The sequence below is a fragment of the Schistocerca gregaria genome, chromosome 2 (assembly GCF_023897955.1).
Source record: "Schistocerca gregaria isolate iqSchGreg1 chromosome 2, iqSchGreg1.2, whole genome shotgun sequence".
NCBI classification, from domain to species: domain Eukaryota; kingdom Metazoa; phylum Arthropoda; class Insecta; order Orthoptera; family Acrididae; genus Schistocerca; species Schistocerca gregaria.
The window spans coordinates 259,496,245-259,518,135 of NC_064921.1; the positions used below are offsets into that span (position 1 = coordinate 259,496,245).

The following is a 21,891-nucleotide window of genomic DNA, read 5'->3' on the forward strand; positions in this document are numbered from 1 at the left end:
AAAAATAAATTGTTTTGTTGTCACAAATTCTTCCCTTATTCGCCATCAAAGAGCAAATTAGGAGTTTCATTGTATTGAATAAAACACAGTCGAATGGAACAACCTGTGGCAGTATCTAGTTAGTTTAATCAGAATAGCTTTTTAAGTTGGACTGCTACAGTGAGGATGCACCAAAATAATGTAGCTTGTTCTCATGTTGAACTTATCAACTTTCAACTTCCAAATGAAGTTCTAAATCGATCATGTTTCAATTTGCAAATTTTGAGTTAGATTAAACACAGGGTATTTCATTGTTTTGGTCACCTATTTTTTTCATTGAAATATCCAATTCTTTAGCAACAGTTGAAATTTATACCTTCACTTCATTTTTAGACCCTGCTACCCTATCTTTCTTTCTCCTAACAGATGGTCCAGTTTACTTTTTATTTCATTATTTGATTTGCATTCATGACACTCAGCTTTTTGTTTGCTTAACCAGTTTTGCCATTATTTCCTGGTTCTCACTCAAAGTACATTCATTATCCTGTTAAGACTTTTGTCTAGTAGTCCATCAATTTTTGTGAGTTCTACTAGATCATCATTCCCATCTGTTTTTGGTCCTAGTGCAAATTTTATTTCTGCAATCAATGTGTTTCAAATATTTTTGGCCAATGTTTAAACAATGATGTTACACGTAATATTTTTTTTATTTTCACATGACCCAATATAAAACACAGAGTATTGTTTCATCGTCTTCCTGGGTCCCCAACACCCAGAGGCAAAGGGCATATGTGCAAGAGTTCTGCTTGTGTGAATGAATATGTGTGTGTGTGTGTTTTTTTTTTTTTTTTTTTTTCCTACTTTGGAAGAAGGACTTTGTCTGGAGGCTTAAATATTTTAGCAGTCTTTTCCATTTTGCCTGTCTGTGATTCAACACCTCCTCTATATGATGAGCAGCAATTTATGCTTTCCATAATGTTGTTATTTCAGAATGGAAACAGATGGTATACCAAGCATAGTCTGCTCCAGTACACACATATACATCATAAGTGTGGGAAATGAAGAAAAGGAATGTGAGAAGATAAAAGTTCATGAGATAAAATTTCAAAGAAGTAGAATAGCACTTACTAGAATGGATAAAGTAAGGAATGAGACAGTGGGAGAAATAGTGAAAAAGAAGCCCATGCAAAAGACATAAGAAAAGACAAGATTAAGATGGCATGGGCAGCTTAAAAATGGGTGTTGGTAGGCTACTGAGACAGAGAGAGATGGATTGTTGGAGTGAAGGAATGTTTGGTGAAGAGATCAGACTGAGACAGAGTGCAGAGAGCAACATGGTGAGAGAACAGAAGAGGTTGAGGAGGACCATGCACCAAACAGACCCAGCTAGGGTCACTTCATTGTTTAAAGGAACACAGCACCTTAAATTAAAATGATCTGAAACTGTACATTAACTGTCCTTGAGGTGTGGCACCATTAAAGAGAGTAAGTCTTCCCCCGTTATTCTTATTTTAACAATGTATACCCATGTCAGGCATGGAAAATAATATAACATATATCAGAACAAGTTTATGTTTTACCTGAGATGGTACAATGTATGCTTCTGGAATGATATTAGTTAGCATTAAAACAAGATATTACGCACTGGATCAGCTGGACCCTAGCCTCAACAAACCTACACACAAGCACCTTAATCATACTTGTAATACCAACGATGAGTGAACACATCACACCACACAAACAGGCTGGACAGTGAAGGGGGAGGCGTGTTTATAGCGATAAGAAGTGCAATAGTATCGAAGGAAATTGACGGAGATTCGAATTGTGAAATGATTTGGGTGAAGGTCACGGTTAAAGCAGGCTCAGACATGGTAATTTGTGGTTCAGCACCTGAAGAATAATTTGGAAAATATTTTGTGTAGATTTCCCAATTATGTTATAGTTCTGGGTGGAGATTTTAATTTGCCGGATATAGACTGGGAGACTCAAACGTTCATAACGGGTGGCAGGGACAAAGAATCCAGTGAAATATTTTTAAGTGCTTTATCTGAAAACTACATTGAGCAGTTAAACAGAGAACCGACTCGTGGCGATAACATATTAGACCTTCTGGTGACAAACAGACCCGAACTATTTGAATCAGTTAATGCAGAACAGTGAATCAGTGATCATAAAGCGGTTACTGCATGAATGATTTCAGCTGTAAATAGAAATATTAAAAAAGGTAGGAAGATTTTTATGTTTAGCAAAAGTGACAAAAAGCAGATTACAAAGTACCTGACGGCTCAACACAAAAGTTTTGTCTCAAGTACAGATAGTGTTGAGGATCAGTGGACAAAGTTCAAAACCATCGTACAATATGCGTTAGATGAGTATGTGCCAAGCAAGATCGTAAGAGATGGAAAAGAGCCACCGTGGTACAACAACCGAGTTAGAAAACTGCTGCGGAAGCAAAGGGAACTTCACAGCAAACATAAACATATCCAAAGCCTTGCAGACAAACAAAAATTACACGAAGCGAAATGTAGTGTGAGGAGGGCTATCCGAGATGCTTTCAATGAATTCGAAAGTAAAGTTCTATGTACTGACTTGGCAGAAAATCCTAAGAAATTTTGGTCCTATATCAAAGAGGTAGGTGGATCAAAACAAAATGTCCAGACACTCTGTGACCAAAATGGTACTGAAACAGAGGATGACAGACTAAAGGCCGAAATACTAAATGTCTTCTTCCAAAGCTGTTTCACAGAGGAAGACTGCACTGTGCTTCCTTCTCTAGATTGTCGCACAGTTTACAAAATGGTAGATATCGAAATAGAAGACAGAGGGATAGAGAAACAATTAAAATCGCTCAAAAGAGGAAAGGCCGCTGGTCCTGATGGGATACCAGTTCGATTTTACACAGAGTACGCGAAGGAACTTGCCCCCCTTCTTGCAACGGTGTAACGTAGGTCTCTAGAAGAGCGAAGCGTTCCAAAGGATTGGAAAAGGGCACAGGTCATCCCTGTTTTCAAGAAGGGACATCGAACAGATGTGCAGAACTATAGACCTATATCTCTAACATCGATCAGTTGTAGAATTTTGGAGCACATATTATGTTTGAGTATAATGTCTTTTCTGGAGGCTAGAAATCTACTCTGTAGGAATCAGCATGGGATTTGAAAAAGACGGTCGTGTGAAACCCAGCTCGCGCTATTCGTCCACGAAACTCAGAGGGCCTTAGACACGGGTTCACAGGTAGCTGCCGTGTTTCTTGACTTCCGCAAGGCGTTTGACACAGTTCCCCAAAGTCGTTTAATGAACAAAGTAAGAGCATATGGACTATCAGATCAATTGTGTGATTGGATTGAGGAGTTCCTAGATAACAGAATGCAGCATGTCATTCTCAATGGAGAGAAGTCTTCCGAAGTAAGAGTGATTTCAGGTGTGCCACATTGGAGTGTCATAGGACCGTTGCTATTCACAATATACATAAATGACCTGGTGGATGACATCGGAAGTTCACTGAGGCTTTTTGTAGATGATGCTGTGGTGTATCGAGAGGTTGCAACAATGGAAAATTGTACTGAAATGCAGGAGGATCTGCAGCGAATAGACGCATGGTGCATGGAATGGCAATTGAATCTCAATGTAGTCAAGTGTAATGTGATGCGAATACATAGAAAGATAGGTCCCTTATCATTTAGCTACAAAATAGCAGGTCAGCAACTGGAAGCAGTTAATTTCATAAATTATCTGGGAGTACGCATTAGGAGTGATTTAAAATGGAATGATCATATAAAGTTGATCGTCGGTAAAGCAGATGCCAGACTGAGATTCATTGGAAGAATCCTAAGGAAGTGCAATCTGACAACAAAGGAAGTAGGTTACAGTATGCTTGTTCGCCCACTGCTTGAATACTGCTCAGCAGTGTGGGATCCGCACCAGATGGGGTTGATAGAAGAGATAGAGAAGATCCAATGTAGAGCGGCGCGCTTCGTTACAGGATCATTTAATAATCGCAAAAGCATTACGGAGATTATAGATAAACTCCAGTGGAGGACTCTGCAGGAGAGACGCTCAGTAGCTCGGTACGGGCTTTTGTTAAAGTTTTGGGAACATACCTTCACTGAAGAGTCAAGCAGTATATTGCTCCCTCCTACGTATGTCTCGCATGGGGATAAAATCAGAGAGATTAGAGGCCACACAGAAGCATACCGACAATCCTTCTTTCCACGTACAATACAAGACTGGAATAGGGGGGAGAACCGATAGAGGTACTCAGGGTAACCTCCGCCACACACCGTCAGGTGGCTTGCGGAGTATGGATGTAGATGTAGATGTAGATGTAGATGTAGATGTAGAAGGCAGAATGGCATGGACAATTCACAAATTAGAACTGAGGCAACAACCAACCATCACCTGGGTTCAGCTGACACTCATTAACTTACAACTGTGCTTTCACATGTAAACAGAAGTACACAGCAAGTTACAGTAATGCAGTAAAATATGAAGAGCAGAATACAATCACGTTAGCATGAGACACTGACATTAATGGACACAGTTCTGTGCTAGCACAGTCACTGCAAGTGTTTCTGAACATTAACAAACTTTGTGTGAACAACAGGACCGAAAATCTAGTACACATCAGTCACTGCTGCACCTTGGATCAAATTAAACAAACATCATCTGAAACTTACCCCTACAGTTAGACATGTCCACAAAATATTTTAACACCAAAAGGTAACCAAAAATGCCTTCAAGGGCAAAATTTGTTACAGCCAATTTAGATACTGAAAATGACTAGTACTATGCATGAACTAGGTTAGAGAACTACTTGCACATAATTGTGTCACAGAATGTCAGACCATACACACTGAAGCAATAAAGGTACATTAACCACAATGGCAGATCCACTTACACTAAACAATACTCATTACTGTGCGTTTTCACTCCAATTCTTTGCTATAAAGTTGACCCCGGTAACTTGCAGTCTCCATTAACAGACACTCACCTGAAGATGCCTGGACAATTGCCAGCTGAAATATCATGGCAAGAAGTCAACACAGATCTGGCTACAATCCCGAAATCTCATTGAACATTCAATATGCCGCGAAAACTTCAAGAATCACACATCATATGACTCTTCATAAACAGAGTCAAGAAAATCAGTTACATGTGATCAAGAGACTAAGAATGCAAAATTTCCTAAAGTAAATATTCTAAAATGACCAACAAGTATGTTTTTGGCTTACCTGTGATACATTAAACACCTCTCTTGGCATTGTGAAGGTTTCATTATCAAGAAAATTTCCTTTTCCATTTATTATATAGCCATTTCCAAAAAGATTTTCATTTCTGTTTAGTACTGTTTTAACCACATCCCTTGTTGGTTCATTGAACCAATGCCAAACAATAATTGTGTGTTCCGGTAGGTCATTGTCATAGAGGTCATTATTGGGTTCTTTGGCTGGAGGCTGACGTACAATCATAGCTCCAAAAAGACCATCAGCCTCTTGGAAACCTGTTAAAGAAAAATTGATATGTTTAGACTTATCACGCTCTTAAATTATCAGGATATCTCTATAAACTAGGCAGTACACTAAATGGTGAGTTGCTTTTTATCAAGAGACTAGGGTGTGCACATACAATCATGAGGCCACAAAATAATTTAGTGATCTTTTCTGCACATATCACAAACACAGATAAAGGGTAAAAGCATAGATGCCTAGAAGCATTGCATTGGCAACAAAAAAGCAAAATATATCTCAAATTTTATTCAAGGTAGAATGAGTAAAGTTATACTAAATCATAACAGAAAGCAAGACCATCTGACAGTCAACTTGATTTGGCAGCATCCAAATTCATTAATGTATTTTTTCAGCTTATAGTTTATTACAGTGTTTGCAGAAACAGATGTCTTCAAGACAATCATGGCTGAGCAACATTATTATTTTTGCTGTATGTTTTTGAGCAAGGAAGACTTTCTTCTTTAAAGACCAGTTAGCTCACAACATTGTTGAATATGACATTATTGAATGAAAAAATGTTAAATATTTTAACTTGCTGGTTTCTTTCTCTCTAAGGTTTGGAATGATTTGACAAGAATATGTTACTGAACTATATAAGTTGATCTAGGAGTTCAAAAAAATGTGCATTTTTCAATTTAAATTCTCGTCAATAAAGGCACCTAACATTTAGAAGTTTCTGCCATACTTATTATATTCACACCATGTGTTTCATATATGCAAGTAGTTGGTGTAGTACCTCTAGATCTACATCTGTACTCTGCAAACCACCATGAAGTGCATGGAAGAGGGTGCGTCCCATTGTACCAGTTATGGTCATTTGAATGCCTCTGTGCAAGCAGTAATTTTGTAATCTTATCTTCACAATCCCTATGTGACAGATGTGTAGGGGATTGTAGTAATATCACTAGAATTAGCATCTAAAGCCAGTTCTTGAAACTTTGTTGATAGACTTTCTCAGGATAGTTTACGTCTATCTTCAAGAGTTTTCCTGTTCAGTTCCTTCAGTATCTCTCTGACACTCTTCCATGGATCAAACAAACCTATGACCATTCATGCTGCCCTTCTCTGTATATGTTCAGTATCTCCTATTATCCCTATTTGGTATGGGTCCCACACACTTGAGCAATATTCTACAATGAGTCACATGAGTAATTTGTAATCTATCTCCTTATTAGACTGGTTGCACCTCCCTAGTCTTCTATCAATAAACCAAACTCCACCACCTTCTTTACCCACAACTGAACCTATGTGATCATTCTAGTTCATATGTTTGAGTTGGCCAATTTCAACAATGACTCAGTGATATTATAGTCATAGGATATTACATTTTTTTTGTTTCGTGAAGTGCAAAATTTTACATTTCTAAACATTTAGAGCAAGGTGCCAATCTCTGCACCACATTGAAATCTTATCAAAATCTGACTGAATATTTATGCAGCTTCTTTCAGATCATACTTAATTATAGATAATTGCATCATCTGGAAAAAGCATGATTTCACTACTAATATTGTCTGCAAGGTCATAACATGGTGTTTCCTCTCTACCAAAACATACTCAATCCAGTCACAAATCTCACTTGATAATCCATATGATCATACTTTTGACAATAAGTGTAGGTCTGGTACTGAGTCATATGCTTTTCATAAATCAATAAACACTGCATCTACCTGACTGCCTTGATCAAAGCTTTCAATATGTCGAGTGAGGAAAGTGGTGGTTTGAGTGTCATATCATCAGTGGTTTCAGAACCCATGCTGGTTAGCACTGAAGAGATCAATCTGTTGAAGATAACTCATTATGTGTGAGCTCAGAATATGTTCCACAATTCTACAACAAATGGATGTCATGGATATTGGACAGTAGTTTTGTGGATCACTTCTACTATTCTTCTTGTAGACAGGTGTGACCTGTGTCTTTTTCCAAGAACTGGACACCATCTTAGAAGAGGGGCTGACTCAGCTGCAAATTCAGTATAGAATCTGACAGGGGTTCCATCAGGGCCTGGAGCTTTGTTCGGTTTCTGCGACTTCAGCTGTTTCTCAACATTACTGATATGAATATCTATTTCATTCATCTTTTCAGTGGTACAAGGATTAAATTTGGGCAGTTCTCCTGGGTTTTCCCTTGTAAAAGAACATTTGAAAATGAAGTTAAGTATTTCAACTTTTGCTTTGCTTTTCAACTTTTGCTTTTGCTTTTCAGTTCCTGTCTTGCACTAGGGACTAGACACTAACTTTGTTGCCACAACAGCCTTTACATATGACTAGAATTTCTTTGGGTTCTGTGTTGAGGTCACTTGACTATATTCTGCTAGAGTAGTCACTATTTTACATTTCATATCAACACCTCTACCACGAATAAAGACACAAATATTATCATCATGAGACAGTTTACAAGACCTATGGTTTCTAACACACAATGGTTTATCAATAAAAAAATTAGTCGATGTTTCACCAACACCACGAACTTGAGACATGGTTACCATGAACGGCCGATAACCGAGAACATCACGAGGAGGTATCTGCTCCAAAGACGTTGTAATAGACTTAGTAGTAGTATCAATATGAATAATCAGAACAGTCAACCAACACTGACCGACAGGATTGTCAGTAACAGAAAAAGTAAAATCAAAACAACCTCCTAGAAAAACAGACTGTCCTTTCAACACATCAATCAAAATGGACACACTGACGTTCGTGTTATACTCAGCAAAAAGAAACCTGTTGGGTCAGTATAAATGACCCATCCCAAACATTCCAGTTATTCATATCTTGATATATCTTGTCAGTGTGGGCCCTTGTAGTTAGGCTGCCCACTTGTTTGGCCGCATGCCAGCCACACGCAGCTTCCGCGCTGAGGAGTTCTAGTCAGCGCTTCCTCGCTGACTAGAACTCCTCAGCGCGGCTGCAGGATAAGCGCACCACCGCAGTCGATATTTTTCTAAGTGCCTGACCTTGGATGACATGGCGTCTATAAATAGCATGTTTCCAGTAGCTGTCACGTAGTCAGCAGCATGCCTCAGCACAGGATACATCGTGTTTTCCAATGGAAGCCTACAATTTACAAGTCTATTTTGGATGTGGAGACTGAGTGTAACATGAACGTCAGTTTGTCCGTTTTGATTGATGTGTTGAAAGGACCGACTGTTTTTCGAGGACGTCATTACTGACAATCCTGTCAGTCAGTGTTGGTTGACTGTTCCGATTATTCGTATTGATACTACTACTAAGTCTACTGGAATGTCTTAGGAGCAGTTACCTCCACATGATGTTCTCAGTTATCGGACGTTCATGGTAACCATGTCTCAAGTTCGTGGTGTTGGTGAAACATCGACTAATTTTTTTATTGATAAACCATTGTGTGTTAGAAACCATAGGTCTTGTAAACTGTCTGATGATGATAATATTTGTGTCTTTATTTGTGGTAGAGGTGTCGATATGAAGTGTAAAATGTTTGGTGATATGACTGTATGTAATAGTATGTCCTCTAAATGCTCTGAAAGACTCCCCATCAACTCTCGTACAAACTAGGAACTGGGGCGAATAATGTCACTGCCAGCCTGAGACTTACACTCCTCCCATGGTGTGGCTAGGGAGGGGAATATTTTGGTATCGTAATTCTGAGTTTAAAATGAGCCCGAGAATGCTTAGAGCCTGCTGGCGGCTGCCCACCACCCTGATGCCACCCACTCCGACCAAGGGCCCTCCCCATGGGTGCCACCCAGCCTCAGCAAGGGCCACCTGGCAGGATGGCCATTGCCGGGGGTCCCGATGCCCCAGGGAGATAGGCACCTACTCCTTGGCATACGTGGGGAGTTAATGGCGCAGGCATCAGCAGAGTGATCCCTGTGTTGTCAGGGGGCTGCAACCAACAGGGAAAATGGTGGCCCAACCACAATGGACTGGCTACCATGCTGGATATTAGGTGACAACTAGTCCATGTTTGTCGTCAGTGCAGAAAGCGGCACTGCACATTGCATGGCAGAAAATGCATGCAGGAATGTATCCATGCCCAAGAGATGGAGAGCGGGCAGGACTGCAATGCAATGATGAATAAGCTGGCGAAAGGTCTCAACGCGCGAAGGATGCAATGCACCAAGTAAGGCACCCTTGCCCAATTGGCTTGCTCTTCGGAAAAATTTTGAGATCTTAAGGTCAAACCTGACAGGAGCAATCACATAAAGGCCAAAACGTTTGAGATTTTTTTTAAACACCTCTTATGACAGGTAGGAATACTGTGGGTCTATTCTTACCCCCAAACTCGCAGGGGTATAATATCTGTTGGGCAAAATGATCCATGGAACTTATAACTAATTACCTAACATCTAACTAAGGCATAAATGGTGTGTATGTTTGATTTTTTATAAGACTGTGATAACAACAAGTAGCTAGCTACCAATTGACAAGTGAAGTGGTAGTCATTGGATTATTTTGTTATGGGCAAAAAGGCAGAAAAAATGGAACAACATTATTGCACCCAATTTTGTTTTAAGCTTGGTGATACTCAGGTTGAAACAATGTGCAAGGTTTGACAAGTGTTTGGGGAGGGAGCAGTGGGCACAACACAGATAAAGGAGTGCTACACCAGCTTCATTGCTGCCTGCTCATCAGTGAAGAGTGAAGCATCCACAAATGAGGATGTTATTGACCACATAAGACCATGGTGGTGCAAGATAAACAAATGGTGAGCAGAGAACTTGCAGACAAGGTTAAAATTGGTATTAGATTCATTCATTCATTCCACTTAAACAATACATCTGGACCTCAGGAGAATTTTAAAAAAAAATTATGTCAACATTGCTAACAACTTATCAGAAGGGACTTTGTTCCAAGATCAGAGTAAGTTCATCTTCCTTAACGCATTGATCACCGGTGGTGAGTCTTGGGTCAATGGGTATGAGCCAGACACAAATATCAAGTCATTGCAGTGGAAGCAGCTCCACAGCAAGGTGAAAGTCATGCTGACCATTTTTTACTCCAGTGGTCCATCATAAATATGCCCCAGAACCTACTAACATCAATGAGGAGCACAACTAAGAGAATCTGTATCGCCTTCATGAAGCAGTGAGATGCAAACAGCCAGACTTGTGGGCAGCAGGCAGTTGACACTTCCACCACAATGAAGCACTTACTTATGGTTCTCAAGTAATTCAGAGTTTTTTGGCCAAACACAACATGACTGTGGTTTTTCAGCCCTCTCTATTCCCCTGACCTATTCCCTAAATTGAAAAGGACCCTCAAAGGGAACAGATTTCAGAACAGGGAAGACATTATGCAGAATCTGAAGGAGATCTGTGCACCATACCAAAAGAGCCTTTCCAGCATGGGTATAGCCAAAAAGGTGGTGCGGGGGGGGGGGGGGGGGGGGGCATCCAGGGATCCCAGACCCACCTATCATCCAAATTAAAGTACGCATATGACCTGTTCACTGTCATGAAATTGAAATATTTTTGATTTTCAATCCTACTCATTGTCGGCAGTCAACATGCCCACGGAACAGTTCAATTCTCACTTGTGGTTGAATCTAATGTTAGAAGTGCTTCTGATTATTGTCTTTGCGCTGTGTGCTGCTGTGACAGTTTGAAATTATCAATAATTTTTTAACCAGAAAGAAGAGCAAAAGCAATTTTAATTCGTCCATCAGTGTTCTGCTAATTTAAAAACATGTATGCACTACTATAATAGCCTAATTACCTATCTATAGCAGTTTAATGTTAGCACTGGAGTCTGTATTTGAAGACTGGTGGAACTGTGGGGTTGCAATACATCAGTAATTCATAAGGCAACAAACAGTAACCATCACTAGAAATTACATTAAATTAAAATCAGTGCATCAAAATGGATTTACCAGTGTTGCCCAAAAATCATGCCAATCGACAAAATTATCACCCAAATGGCAAAGGTTGCATTTCTTAAAAAAAAAAAAAAAAAAAAAAAAAAAAAAAAAAAAAAAAAAAAAAAAAAAAAATTTCATTAAAATTCTATCATTAGTTTCCAACTGGCAAAATATCACCTATTGTGGTCATTTGGGTGGTACTCAATTACTAAACCTAGTTCCAATACCGAATGACAGGAGTTTGTGGAGTGCAAAAGGGGTATGTGATGACAGCACACTCTATAGTTTATTTCTAAAAGATTTTTTCAGCAGGCTGCTAGAATTCATCCGAACCAACTGTATGTTGTACCCCTCTCCCCTTTTGTCCAAAATCTAATTTTCCCCTCATAATACTATAAAAACTGAGCCTGGAATTCCATGCTTGATTAAATCTTAAAAAATTCCTGCATTCCAGAACAATCAAATGACCAAACATACACAATTAAAAGAAAAAAATGGAATATCATAATTCCATCTTTTGTTGTGGTGCATTTTATTTTATTTTAAAACAATAGACAGCTACCAGTTTTTCTAACTTCTCCCCAAAAAAAAAAAAAAAAAAAAAAAAAAAACAGCTCTGCAGGTTGAGGAAGGGTGAGATGCTTAGATCGTTTAAAGCAAATCTATTTATTTCAGGGGCAAGGCGTTTTGAATCCATCCCATAACAGCCCTAAAAATGGTTTCCTATGGTTTCTTTCCCATTTTCAATTTAGGCAAATGCTCATATTGGTCTCTTACAATGGGCCACAGCCAATTTCTTCCAAATTCCACTGTTCTTATATAGAATCCAGTTCCCTTAAAGGTGCAGCCTGTCTCCTTAAATAAAAATAGCTGCATCAAAGGTGAGCTGAATATGTCTTTGGAGACTCCCAACACTGAAATCCATATGACAAATAAATAATAATGCAATGTTTCTTCGGAAATGTATAGGTGGTTGATGGTTGGTGACATTTGGAAGTTTGGGTCTAGCCATGGGCCATGCTCAGGTAGCCTAATGATAAGGTGACCACTCGTAATTGGCGGCAAACCCGGGTATGAGTCCTGGCCTGGCATAAATTTTCATTGTCGTCATTCCATTATATAGCTCATGGTTTCCATATTTGCAATTTGAATACATTTCATATATTCTTTAATGCAGAAAAAGGTGTTTCTACGTTGCAAGAAGTGACAAATGCATACTTAAATTAAGAAATATGGGAAAGTATAAGGCTGAATCATTCCAGATTCTTTGCAAATTTCACCACCAGAAATTGTTCTAAATTCTCTGTTGAACAGAACAATATCAGATCTCTTTATTCCAACAGCCCTGTCAGTGATAGTGATGGTGTCCTAAACAATTGTGCTCATCCATTTCTGATCATTTACTCACTCAAATCCAGATCAAAATAAGAAGAGTGTAAAATGTCCTTGGAGGTTGAAGACAGACTGAAGTGAACTGCTTCATAGTGACTTGCCAAAGTACAGCAGTGCTAAGTAACAGAATTATATCTGTGCTTGATGAAAAGTCATTGTCAAATAAAATGGTTTGGCGTTTCTTCACAGCAATTTCATATTTTGTGGAACAAACCTTAGAAAATGCACTATTATGTTCAATGCTTAATACTATGCACTAAAGGCAGAAAAAGGTGATTAATATGGAAGATTAATGTGTAAAGTATAAAAATCAAATATGGAGTATGCATGAATGTACTTCGAATAAGATCAAAATATGGGAACATGCATGGAAAAACTACATTTATATGGTATTATTTGGCCATGAAATGAATAACACAAAACTATGAGAAGTTACACTATAATTACCTTGATTTCTTAAATTTATTTGCAATTATCTATCATTCATTAATTTTAAGTATTGTTTCTGCAATTCCAATAAGTAAACAAGAACAAGTATTTGAATATGTTATTGACATACCTAGACAGGAAAGAAACAAAATGAAAAAGACAATCATCCACATGACTTCTCCTGTTATGTATTACAGAAGAGCAGTACTTTTACCAGCAATAGATGGCCTTTTAAAAAACTGAAGAAGAAATTTCATCAAAATAATGATTTCTTATCTTTAATCAAAATAATGTTACTTCTTAAATGCCGTCAGAAGAATTTTGATAAGGCATCCAAACTGAAAGTTTACTTTGAGAATAGGGTAATGGAAACAGAACCTGAAGCAGAGTACACATTACGGTGTGAGAAATGGTGTCAGCAAGAAAAGTCTCTCCTCCCTGTTAATCTTATATTGGTTTTTGATGTTTATGACAAGAACTTCTATCACAACGTATGATATCCTTTGGGTGTACTTGCACCCCTACCAGTATCAACATGCAAAGCTGAGAGGTCATTTTCCACAACAACAAAAAAATTGAATGAAGACTTACTCATGGAATACAATTGGCCATGAAAGGCTGACTGGACTAGCCTAAATGTGAGTACACTATCTGTTTCCTTTTGCAGAAAAGTGGAGGGGCACTAAGACTTTTACTACAGCTATCAAATCAAGTTTCTGTAGTATTTATACATGCATACAAGCATAAAAACACATTTAATGTTATTTAAGAAAATTAGTGACATATTTCAATTGCACCAAAAATATTTTTAAATAATTAATTATCAAAGAAGTCCATCTTTCATGTACGCTAAATATATGGTTGTTTCCTTGATAGATGTATCTAATCTTAAATCACTGATCTCTGGTTTTATAGGACGTGTACTACATTAAAATACACTCTAAGACAATCTGATTCTCTCTCTCATTACAGCTCCCAGTCACTGACGTTTTGCTGTCCAGCGCCATCTGTCAGACATTTTATGAACTTTTTTTTTGCTTTTCCCCCCTAATAAAACCCCATGTCATTCCAAGCAAGTGTGTCAGTTTTTACTTCTCTATCAACATTATTCCATGGGTTATTAAGTTTTCAAATTTATACTGACTTTTTGATCACCCGGTGTTACAGTTACATGGCTATTTTGGAAGCAACATTACTTAAGTCAGTAGAAATTGCGTATTCCATACAATATCCCCCGCAAAAAATTGTAGAGAACTTGCTAACATGTAATGGAAAAGTAGAACTACAGAAGTCAGTGATATTTTACTAGGTTTTGTGGAATACAGCTTGGCTATTAAACTTTAAGTACATCAAAAGTGGGATTGTTAGTGGACAAGTTGCCCATATGTCATAATATGGCTTTTTATTGTTTTTTAATTGATTTTCTTGGGGGAAATTTAGTTTGTTTTTTATTTGTGAACAAACTGTGTTATTTTTGTAGAATTTATAACACAAAACATTAAATTGTTCTCCTTCACATTTTATTAAAATTATTTAAAAAATATTACTCAATTGGTTCACTGTTTCAGGGTGACAACTTTAATCAAAATATGTTTTGTAAAATGTTGTCCTCTAAGAAAGTTCTTAACTTTCAAGACCTATTACTAAACAGTGTGCAAACACAAAGCCATTGATTGTCTTGTAAACATCATATTGTGCAAACTGCATATATGCAAAGAAACTGATGAAGTAATGTAATGCTGACAGCATACCACATGTTAAGTTAAATACGGACTTTTTGTGAACTGAGGTAGTTGAGTTTGGTGTAAGGAATGTGCAACAGTTGCAAGTTGGGTTATGATCTGTTGATCTGTATGAAATGAGTGAGTCTGTTACTGTAAATAATGGAAATAGTGAATTACTTAAAGTGAGTAAGAAACAGTGCACAGGCAATATCCTCATCCATCTCTACATCACCCCTACTCCCAACTCTTTGCCTCACGGCTCATATCCCTGAAAGAGACCCAGATGCAAGACCCTCCCATCATCACCTGCTGCATCCAGTCACAGGCATCACCTATCCCATCAAAGGCAGGACCCAGATGAATGTTTCCAATGGCACAGTACTGCTCCCATTAGCCTGTCCATGGCATGGTGCATGTTTTGAGCAGCTTTCACCTAGTTGATGGCATACCCAGACACAACTATTGTCCTGAAAGAACAAGGAACATAAATTATCTGACCAGACAAAAAATTTCCATTGATCCACAGTCTAATCACAATGACCCTGTACCCACAGCAATTGTAACTATCAGTGTCATTGGCTCAACAGAGAAACACATAAGGTGGGGAGTCTCATGTTCAGTAGTGTACAATAAATGAAGTTCTTGTGATTGTACTGTCATCAGATCTGCTACAGGTCATCAACTACTCTGCTTTATAGAGTAACAAGCCTCTGACCACCACATTTTGTGAAGGGGTTTCACATCCCACAAGACATTATCTAGTCATGATTTCATCCTGCTTCAAACACTTTCCACAGAAGCTCAAGACAATGGCAGGTGACTAGCTGAACAACTTTGCTGTTTGTAAGGATCTCATTACAAGGTGGCAGGATCACAAAATCTTTGTCAAAGATGCCTGTGATAGTGGATTTCCCCAAAAGTCTCTGCTCTGATTACATACTTCCCTTACTGTGTCCCTTGCCCACAGTGCTAACCAGAACATTCAATCTCATTGTGAGCAGTGACCATAATGTTTTGGGTCATCAGTGTATATGTAAATTGTACTTGTAATATGTCCTTGGATCCCATAATCTTCCTGGCAGTAGCCTCTGATAACCTCTGTCCTACACTCGCCTCTATTCCTGCCCGAGGACCCAATTTACCTCGTCCTGCATTCACTCCCTCTATTGTACAAATAACCATTCCACACTTAAGAATGTCTACATAGACAATATTGTTGTGCATTTCCATTGGGAAGATTTTACAGTCAGACTTGCAGGAAGTGGATCATAAGCCACTACTCCTTACATTCTGTAAGAGGCAACCATTAAAATTGAAGAACCTAAAATAGTAATGGTACGAGGGCAAAAGGAAGAGTACATAAGTGTGTTTATTGATAGATTGGGACATTATATATAACTGTCAATTTGGGGAAAGAGAAGATGAAATTACCTTCGATAACTTCTTTAAAAAGTACAGAGATTTATAGTAATCTTGTTCACCAGTAAAAAAAAAAAATTATCAAAGTGAAATGAAAATGAAAAGACTGAACTGGTTTAAATAAGAGCTAGCAGAAATAAAAGAAAACAAGCATAAGCTGTACCAGATGCATAAGCAACCCTCTACCCAAGGGGCAGAACAGAGTGGAACATTCATAGGTCATATCTGAAATGTAAAAATTCTACAAAGCTAAACTACTTCTGGCAAAAAAGTGAGCAGTGGAAAACTATATAGAAAGGTATCCCAATGAATACAAGGCAGCATGGAAAATAATAAAACAAGGGAATATACCAAAATGCACGGAAACAGCTCTGCTTGAACCTGAGGAATTAAATTAGTACTTTTCGAACTTAGTTAAAGAATAACACCACCACCTGTTACCCTGATGTTTCAATGGAGGTCTGTCACACCTGCTGATATTATAAAAGCTGAATCCAAATTGTCATGTACTAAAAGTGCAGACTCTTATTGGTTATTGAATAATATCATAAAAAAGACTATACACTCAACACCAGATCATTAGCTTTTATTTTTAATAAATGTGTGGAATTTGGAGCTTTTCCAGATGTTCTTAAGATATCAATAGTTGTCCCAGTTTTTAAAAAGGGGACAAACATCTTTCCCAAAGCTACAGACCAGTCTCCATTGTTCCAATATTCTCAAAGATAATTATTTGAGGCACAGATGCACACACAAATAAGCAGCTTCTTTGAAAAACACAATAACCTATCTAACAATCAGTTTGGTTTTTGCCAGGGGAGAAACACAACAGGGGCCATCTTGGAAATCATTAAACCTTATCAGCTTTCGAAGACAATAACATGGTATCACTGGTATTGTGTGACCTAAGGAAAGCTTTCAATTGCATCCCTATTGATGTACTACTGAGGAAACTAGAGTTTTATGGGGTCAGAGCTAGCACTTCAGCAGTGATAAGTTATTACTTGAGTAACAGAAAACAATTTGTCTCAATCTGAAATGTAAATTCTTCTGTAATGGAAAACAGCACAGATGTACCACAAGGGTCTATCCTTGTACCCTTTTTCTTTATTGTAGCTGTCAATGATTTACCTATTAACATAGCCCACCCTGTCATATGTTATGCTCATGATACAACACTACTTCTAACACATCAGAACATTTCATATCGGAATAGCGTAACAAAAGAAACACTTGATAAGGCCCTGGAATGATTTGCAGCCAATAAGCTCCTGTGCAGTCCTGGTAAAACCCAACAACTTTTAATGGGAATATCAAATAAAGAAGGCAATAAGTCGGTAAAACTCTTAGGTATATACATTGATTGAAAACTCTATTGGGAGGAACATGTCAATCACTTATGTAAAAAAATAACCCAGGTGGCATACCTTATGTGGTGTCACTGCCAGACACCACACTTGCTAGGTGGTAGCCTTTAAATCGGCCGCGGTCCGTTAGTATACATCGGACCCGCGTGTCGCCACTATCAATGATTGCAGACCGAGCACCGCCACACGGCAGGTCTAGAGAGACTTCCTAGCACTCAGCCCCAGTTGTACAGCCGTCTTTGCTAGCGATGGTTCACTGACATTTACGCTCTCATTTGCCGAGACGATAGTTAACATAGCCTTCAGCTAAGTTATTTGCTACGACCTAGCAAGGCGCCAGTATCCGTACTATTGATATTGTGAATCATGTACCCTAAAGAGTGAAGTTCTCCATGAATGGATTTAAAGTTAAGTATTCCACCAGCTACGTCTGTTTTTCTTAATTCTAATTCCCTTGTCACGTTCCAGACCTCACGCCAGCCTGCGTGAGCTAAAACGTGTGCATTTGTGCCTCCTTTAACCATATGGTTGGCTCTCCTACCAACCACAACATTGGCGATGAGGCAATACCATCGTTCTTTTCTAAATTGCCCTGATTTACTTGTGTAATGGCTTCGCCACAATCTCCAGATGTACTGTCCGAATTTTATCGCTTACAGAATCAGCAGACGCAGGCCTTACTGGATGCCCTTGGACAGCTCATCCAGGGTCAACGTGCGATGCAAGACGATGCGGCAGCAGCCGCTTCACCGCAAACGCAGCCACAACACGCTGTTGCACCCACTTTTCGACCTTTTGATGCTGCACTGGAAAGCTGGATGGAGTGGTCACGCCAATTTGGATTCCGTCTCGCCACCTACAGAATTCAAGGTAACAAGCGCCAGCCTTTTCTACTTTCGTCCGTCGGGGTGACCACGTACTGTGTGATAGTCAAATTATTTCCCTGACGCGACATAGCAACTCTGTCCTATGAAGAAATTTTGCCTGCTTTAGATGCATATTTCAAAGAATCAGTCAATGTAGTTGCGAAAAGGTATACCTCCTTTTGTACAAAACATACGGCAGGTCAGACTAATCGGGAGTGGGTTGCAGCCTTACAAGGCCTTACTAGAGATTGTGCTTTTGAGTGTCAATGTGGACTCCCTTATTCAGATACTATGGTACGTGATGCAATAGCACAGAACGTTTCTTATGTTCGTATAAGGGAACAGATTTTGAAACTAGTAAATCCCTCCCTTCAAGAAGTGATGGACATATTGGATCGGACGGGACACACTTGACTTTGAGAGGAATCATTTGAAACTTTGCCAGCAGTGTGTCAGGTTAACCGGCCCGCCGGGCAAGCTGTACGGAGCAGTAAACTGTCCTCGCCCCCGGCTGCCGCCAGGCTCTCAGCCACGTGTGTCGCACCGGCACGCAAATGCAGTGATCAAATCATGCCCACGGTGTGCTACTAAACATTCGCATGAGAATTGCCCATCACGCCAAGCTCTTTGCTTTTATTGTAATAAAAAAGGACTTGTTCAGAGTGTTTGCCAGAAAAGCCCAGATTGGCAGCTCAAAACCGTGCCAGGCCCTTTGCTTCATGCCGGAATCGGAATCGAACCAAGGCTACTCAGGCTCGCGAAACTTCGCCCATGGAAATTCATGTAGTTGATTCCCCTGCGCCCAGTGCCACTCTCTCTAATGATGACTGTGTTCATCCCAAAAATGGTGTGCGTCGACATCGCCGGAACTCCCGTCACGTCGCAAGTGATTATGTACCAGTGTCAGTTCACGTTGCACGAGACAGTCACTCTTGTCGTCAGCAGGACAATAAACTTTTTGTAGACTTGGACATTAACGGAAATGTGATACCATTCCAGCTCGATACAGGAGCTGCAGTTTCACTGATCAATCAAGACACTTAAGAACTGCTGGGCACACCTCCGTTGCATGCCACAAATGTTAAGTTAAATAGCTATTCCGGTCAAAACATCCCTGTGTTAGGACAGTGCAGTCTTCTTGCAACATACAAAGGACAAACAAAACTTGTGTCATTTTACGTCCTTCGTTCTTCTTCTGCAGTGAACTTGTTTGGTTTCGATTTATTTCAGTTGTTGAATTTGTCTATAGTAAATCAGGTCTTATCAGTGAACCAGACTGTGCCTTCAGACAATGTTTCACGTCTATGTAAAGAATTTGCAGACATTTTGCACCGGGCCTCGGTTGCGATAAGAACTATAAAGCACACTTGGAACTGAAAGCAAACGCGCAACCGAAATTTTTCAGAGTGCACAATGTTCCCCCCACATTGCGTGATGAGGTCGCAAAAACGTTACACGATTTGGAATCACAAGGTGTGATTGAACGTGTGCGGGCTTCTCTCTGGGCATCACCCTTAGTAATTTTGCCAAAACTTTCCAGCAGGTTGAGACTTTGTGTGGACTTGAAGGCAACAGTGAATCCACAACTAGTGATTGCAACTTTTCCTTTACCCTGCCCGGAAGATCTCTTTGACAAACTGTGCCCAGGTAAATATTTTTCGAAGTTGGACCTAGCAGATGAGTACTTGCAAATACCAGTGGATGAAGACTCCCAGCGCGTTTTCGTGGCTAACACGAAACTTGGTTTGTATCGATTCAAACGATTGCCATTCGGGTGTGCATCCGCCCCTGCATTGTTTCAGCAATATCTACAAACTGTTTGTGCATCGGTCCCTACTGCAGCAAATTATCTGGACGATATTGTGATCTCTGGAAAGACGGAAGAAGAACATTTGGCCAATCTCAGAACATTATTTCAGGTCTTGGGACAAAATGGTCTTCGCTTGCGGAAGGACAAATGTGTGTTTTTTGCTCGGGGCTTGCCATATTTGTGACATGTACTCAATGCCCAAGGCATACATCCCAGTCCAATGCAACTCCGTGCCATACAAGACTTGCTGTCGCCACAGAATTTGAAGCAGCTACAGAGTGTGCTGGGAAAAATCAACTATTATCATAAATATCTTCTGCATGCCACTTCCATTTCAGCTCTGCTTATGCCGTAAGGGTGTTTCGTTTGTCTGGACGATGGAATGCGAACGCGCCTTTCGACAGTTGAAATCGCGTTGCTTTCCAATACTTGCCTTACGCCATTCGATCCCTGGAAGCCCCTATCGTTGATGGTGGATGCATCAGATTTTGGGATTGGTGCTGTGCTTGCGCACAAAGATGGATCGCACGATCGCCCTATTGCCTTTGCATCCAAATTGCTCTCGTCTGCTCAAGGAAATTATTCACAGATCGAGAAAGAAGCATTGGCGCTCGTATTTGGTTTTACAAAGTTTCATGATTTCTTGTATGGTAGTCACTTTACCATCATCACAGACCACAAATCTTTGACATCGCTTTTTCATCCGACCAAGCCTGTACCTCCACGTACAGAGCAGAAATTCATTCGCTGGTCTATTTTCCTCTCGCAGTAGCACTACAATATCTTGTATCGGTCCACTGCTAAGCACGGAAACGCCGATGCGTTGTCCCGCTTGCCTGTTGCTGAGGATAGGGCATTCGATTCGTCCGAACTTGCTTGCATGTTCATTGATGCAGAAACCGATGATGTGGTCGAGTCCTTTCCGATTGATTTTCGTCGTGTAGCTACAGCCACAGCTGCCGACCCTGTCCTTGCTCCCGTTTTGTGTTTTGTTGCTACGCAATGGCCCTTGTCAAAGTCGCGGATCTGGGACCCGTTGGTTCGCCGATTTTTTGCTCACAAGGAGAGACTTTTTGTACGATGTGGTGTTTTGCTGTTGCGTTCTGCTAATGATCAGTCCTGGGTTGTAGTGCCACATTCGTTACAGTCCTCTGTCTTACGGCTTCTCCACCACGGACATTGGGGTATAGTGAGAATGAAACAACTTGCTCGACAGCACTGTACTTGGTTCGGAATCAATGCCGCGATTACGAATATGTGCTCTTCTTGAATGGTGTGTGCCGAACAACAATCAGCACCACCGTGGAAATTCTTTGCATGGCCAAAAGCCACTTCCCTTTGGCAACACTTACACATCGATTTTGCTGGTCCATTCTGGAATGCTCGATGGTTGGTTGTGGTAGATTCATTCAGTACTTTTCCTTTTGTTGTCCGGATGTCTTCCACAACGTCGTCTGCCACCATCCAAGCGTTATTGCTATCTTTTGCATTGAAGGTCTTCCACAGACTATTGTTTCGGACAATGGCCCACAATTCATGTCCGCAGAATTTCAGTCATTCTGC

General features: G+C 39.8%; 1 protein-coding gene across 1 annotated transcript in view; it reads right to left on the reverse strand.

The window, feature by feature from the left end:
* The window catches only part of LOC126336824 (uncharacterized), a 194,775-nt gene that overhangs the window by 101,447 nt on the left and 71,437 nt on the right, over nt 1–21,891 (reverse strand). The window contains exon 5 of the mRNA XM_050000885.1: nt 5,211–5,479. Coding sequence (XP_049856842.1) covers nt 5,211–5,479 — 269 coding nt within the window. The remainder of the gene's footprint in view (nt 1–5,210; nt 5,480–21,891) is intronic.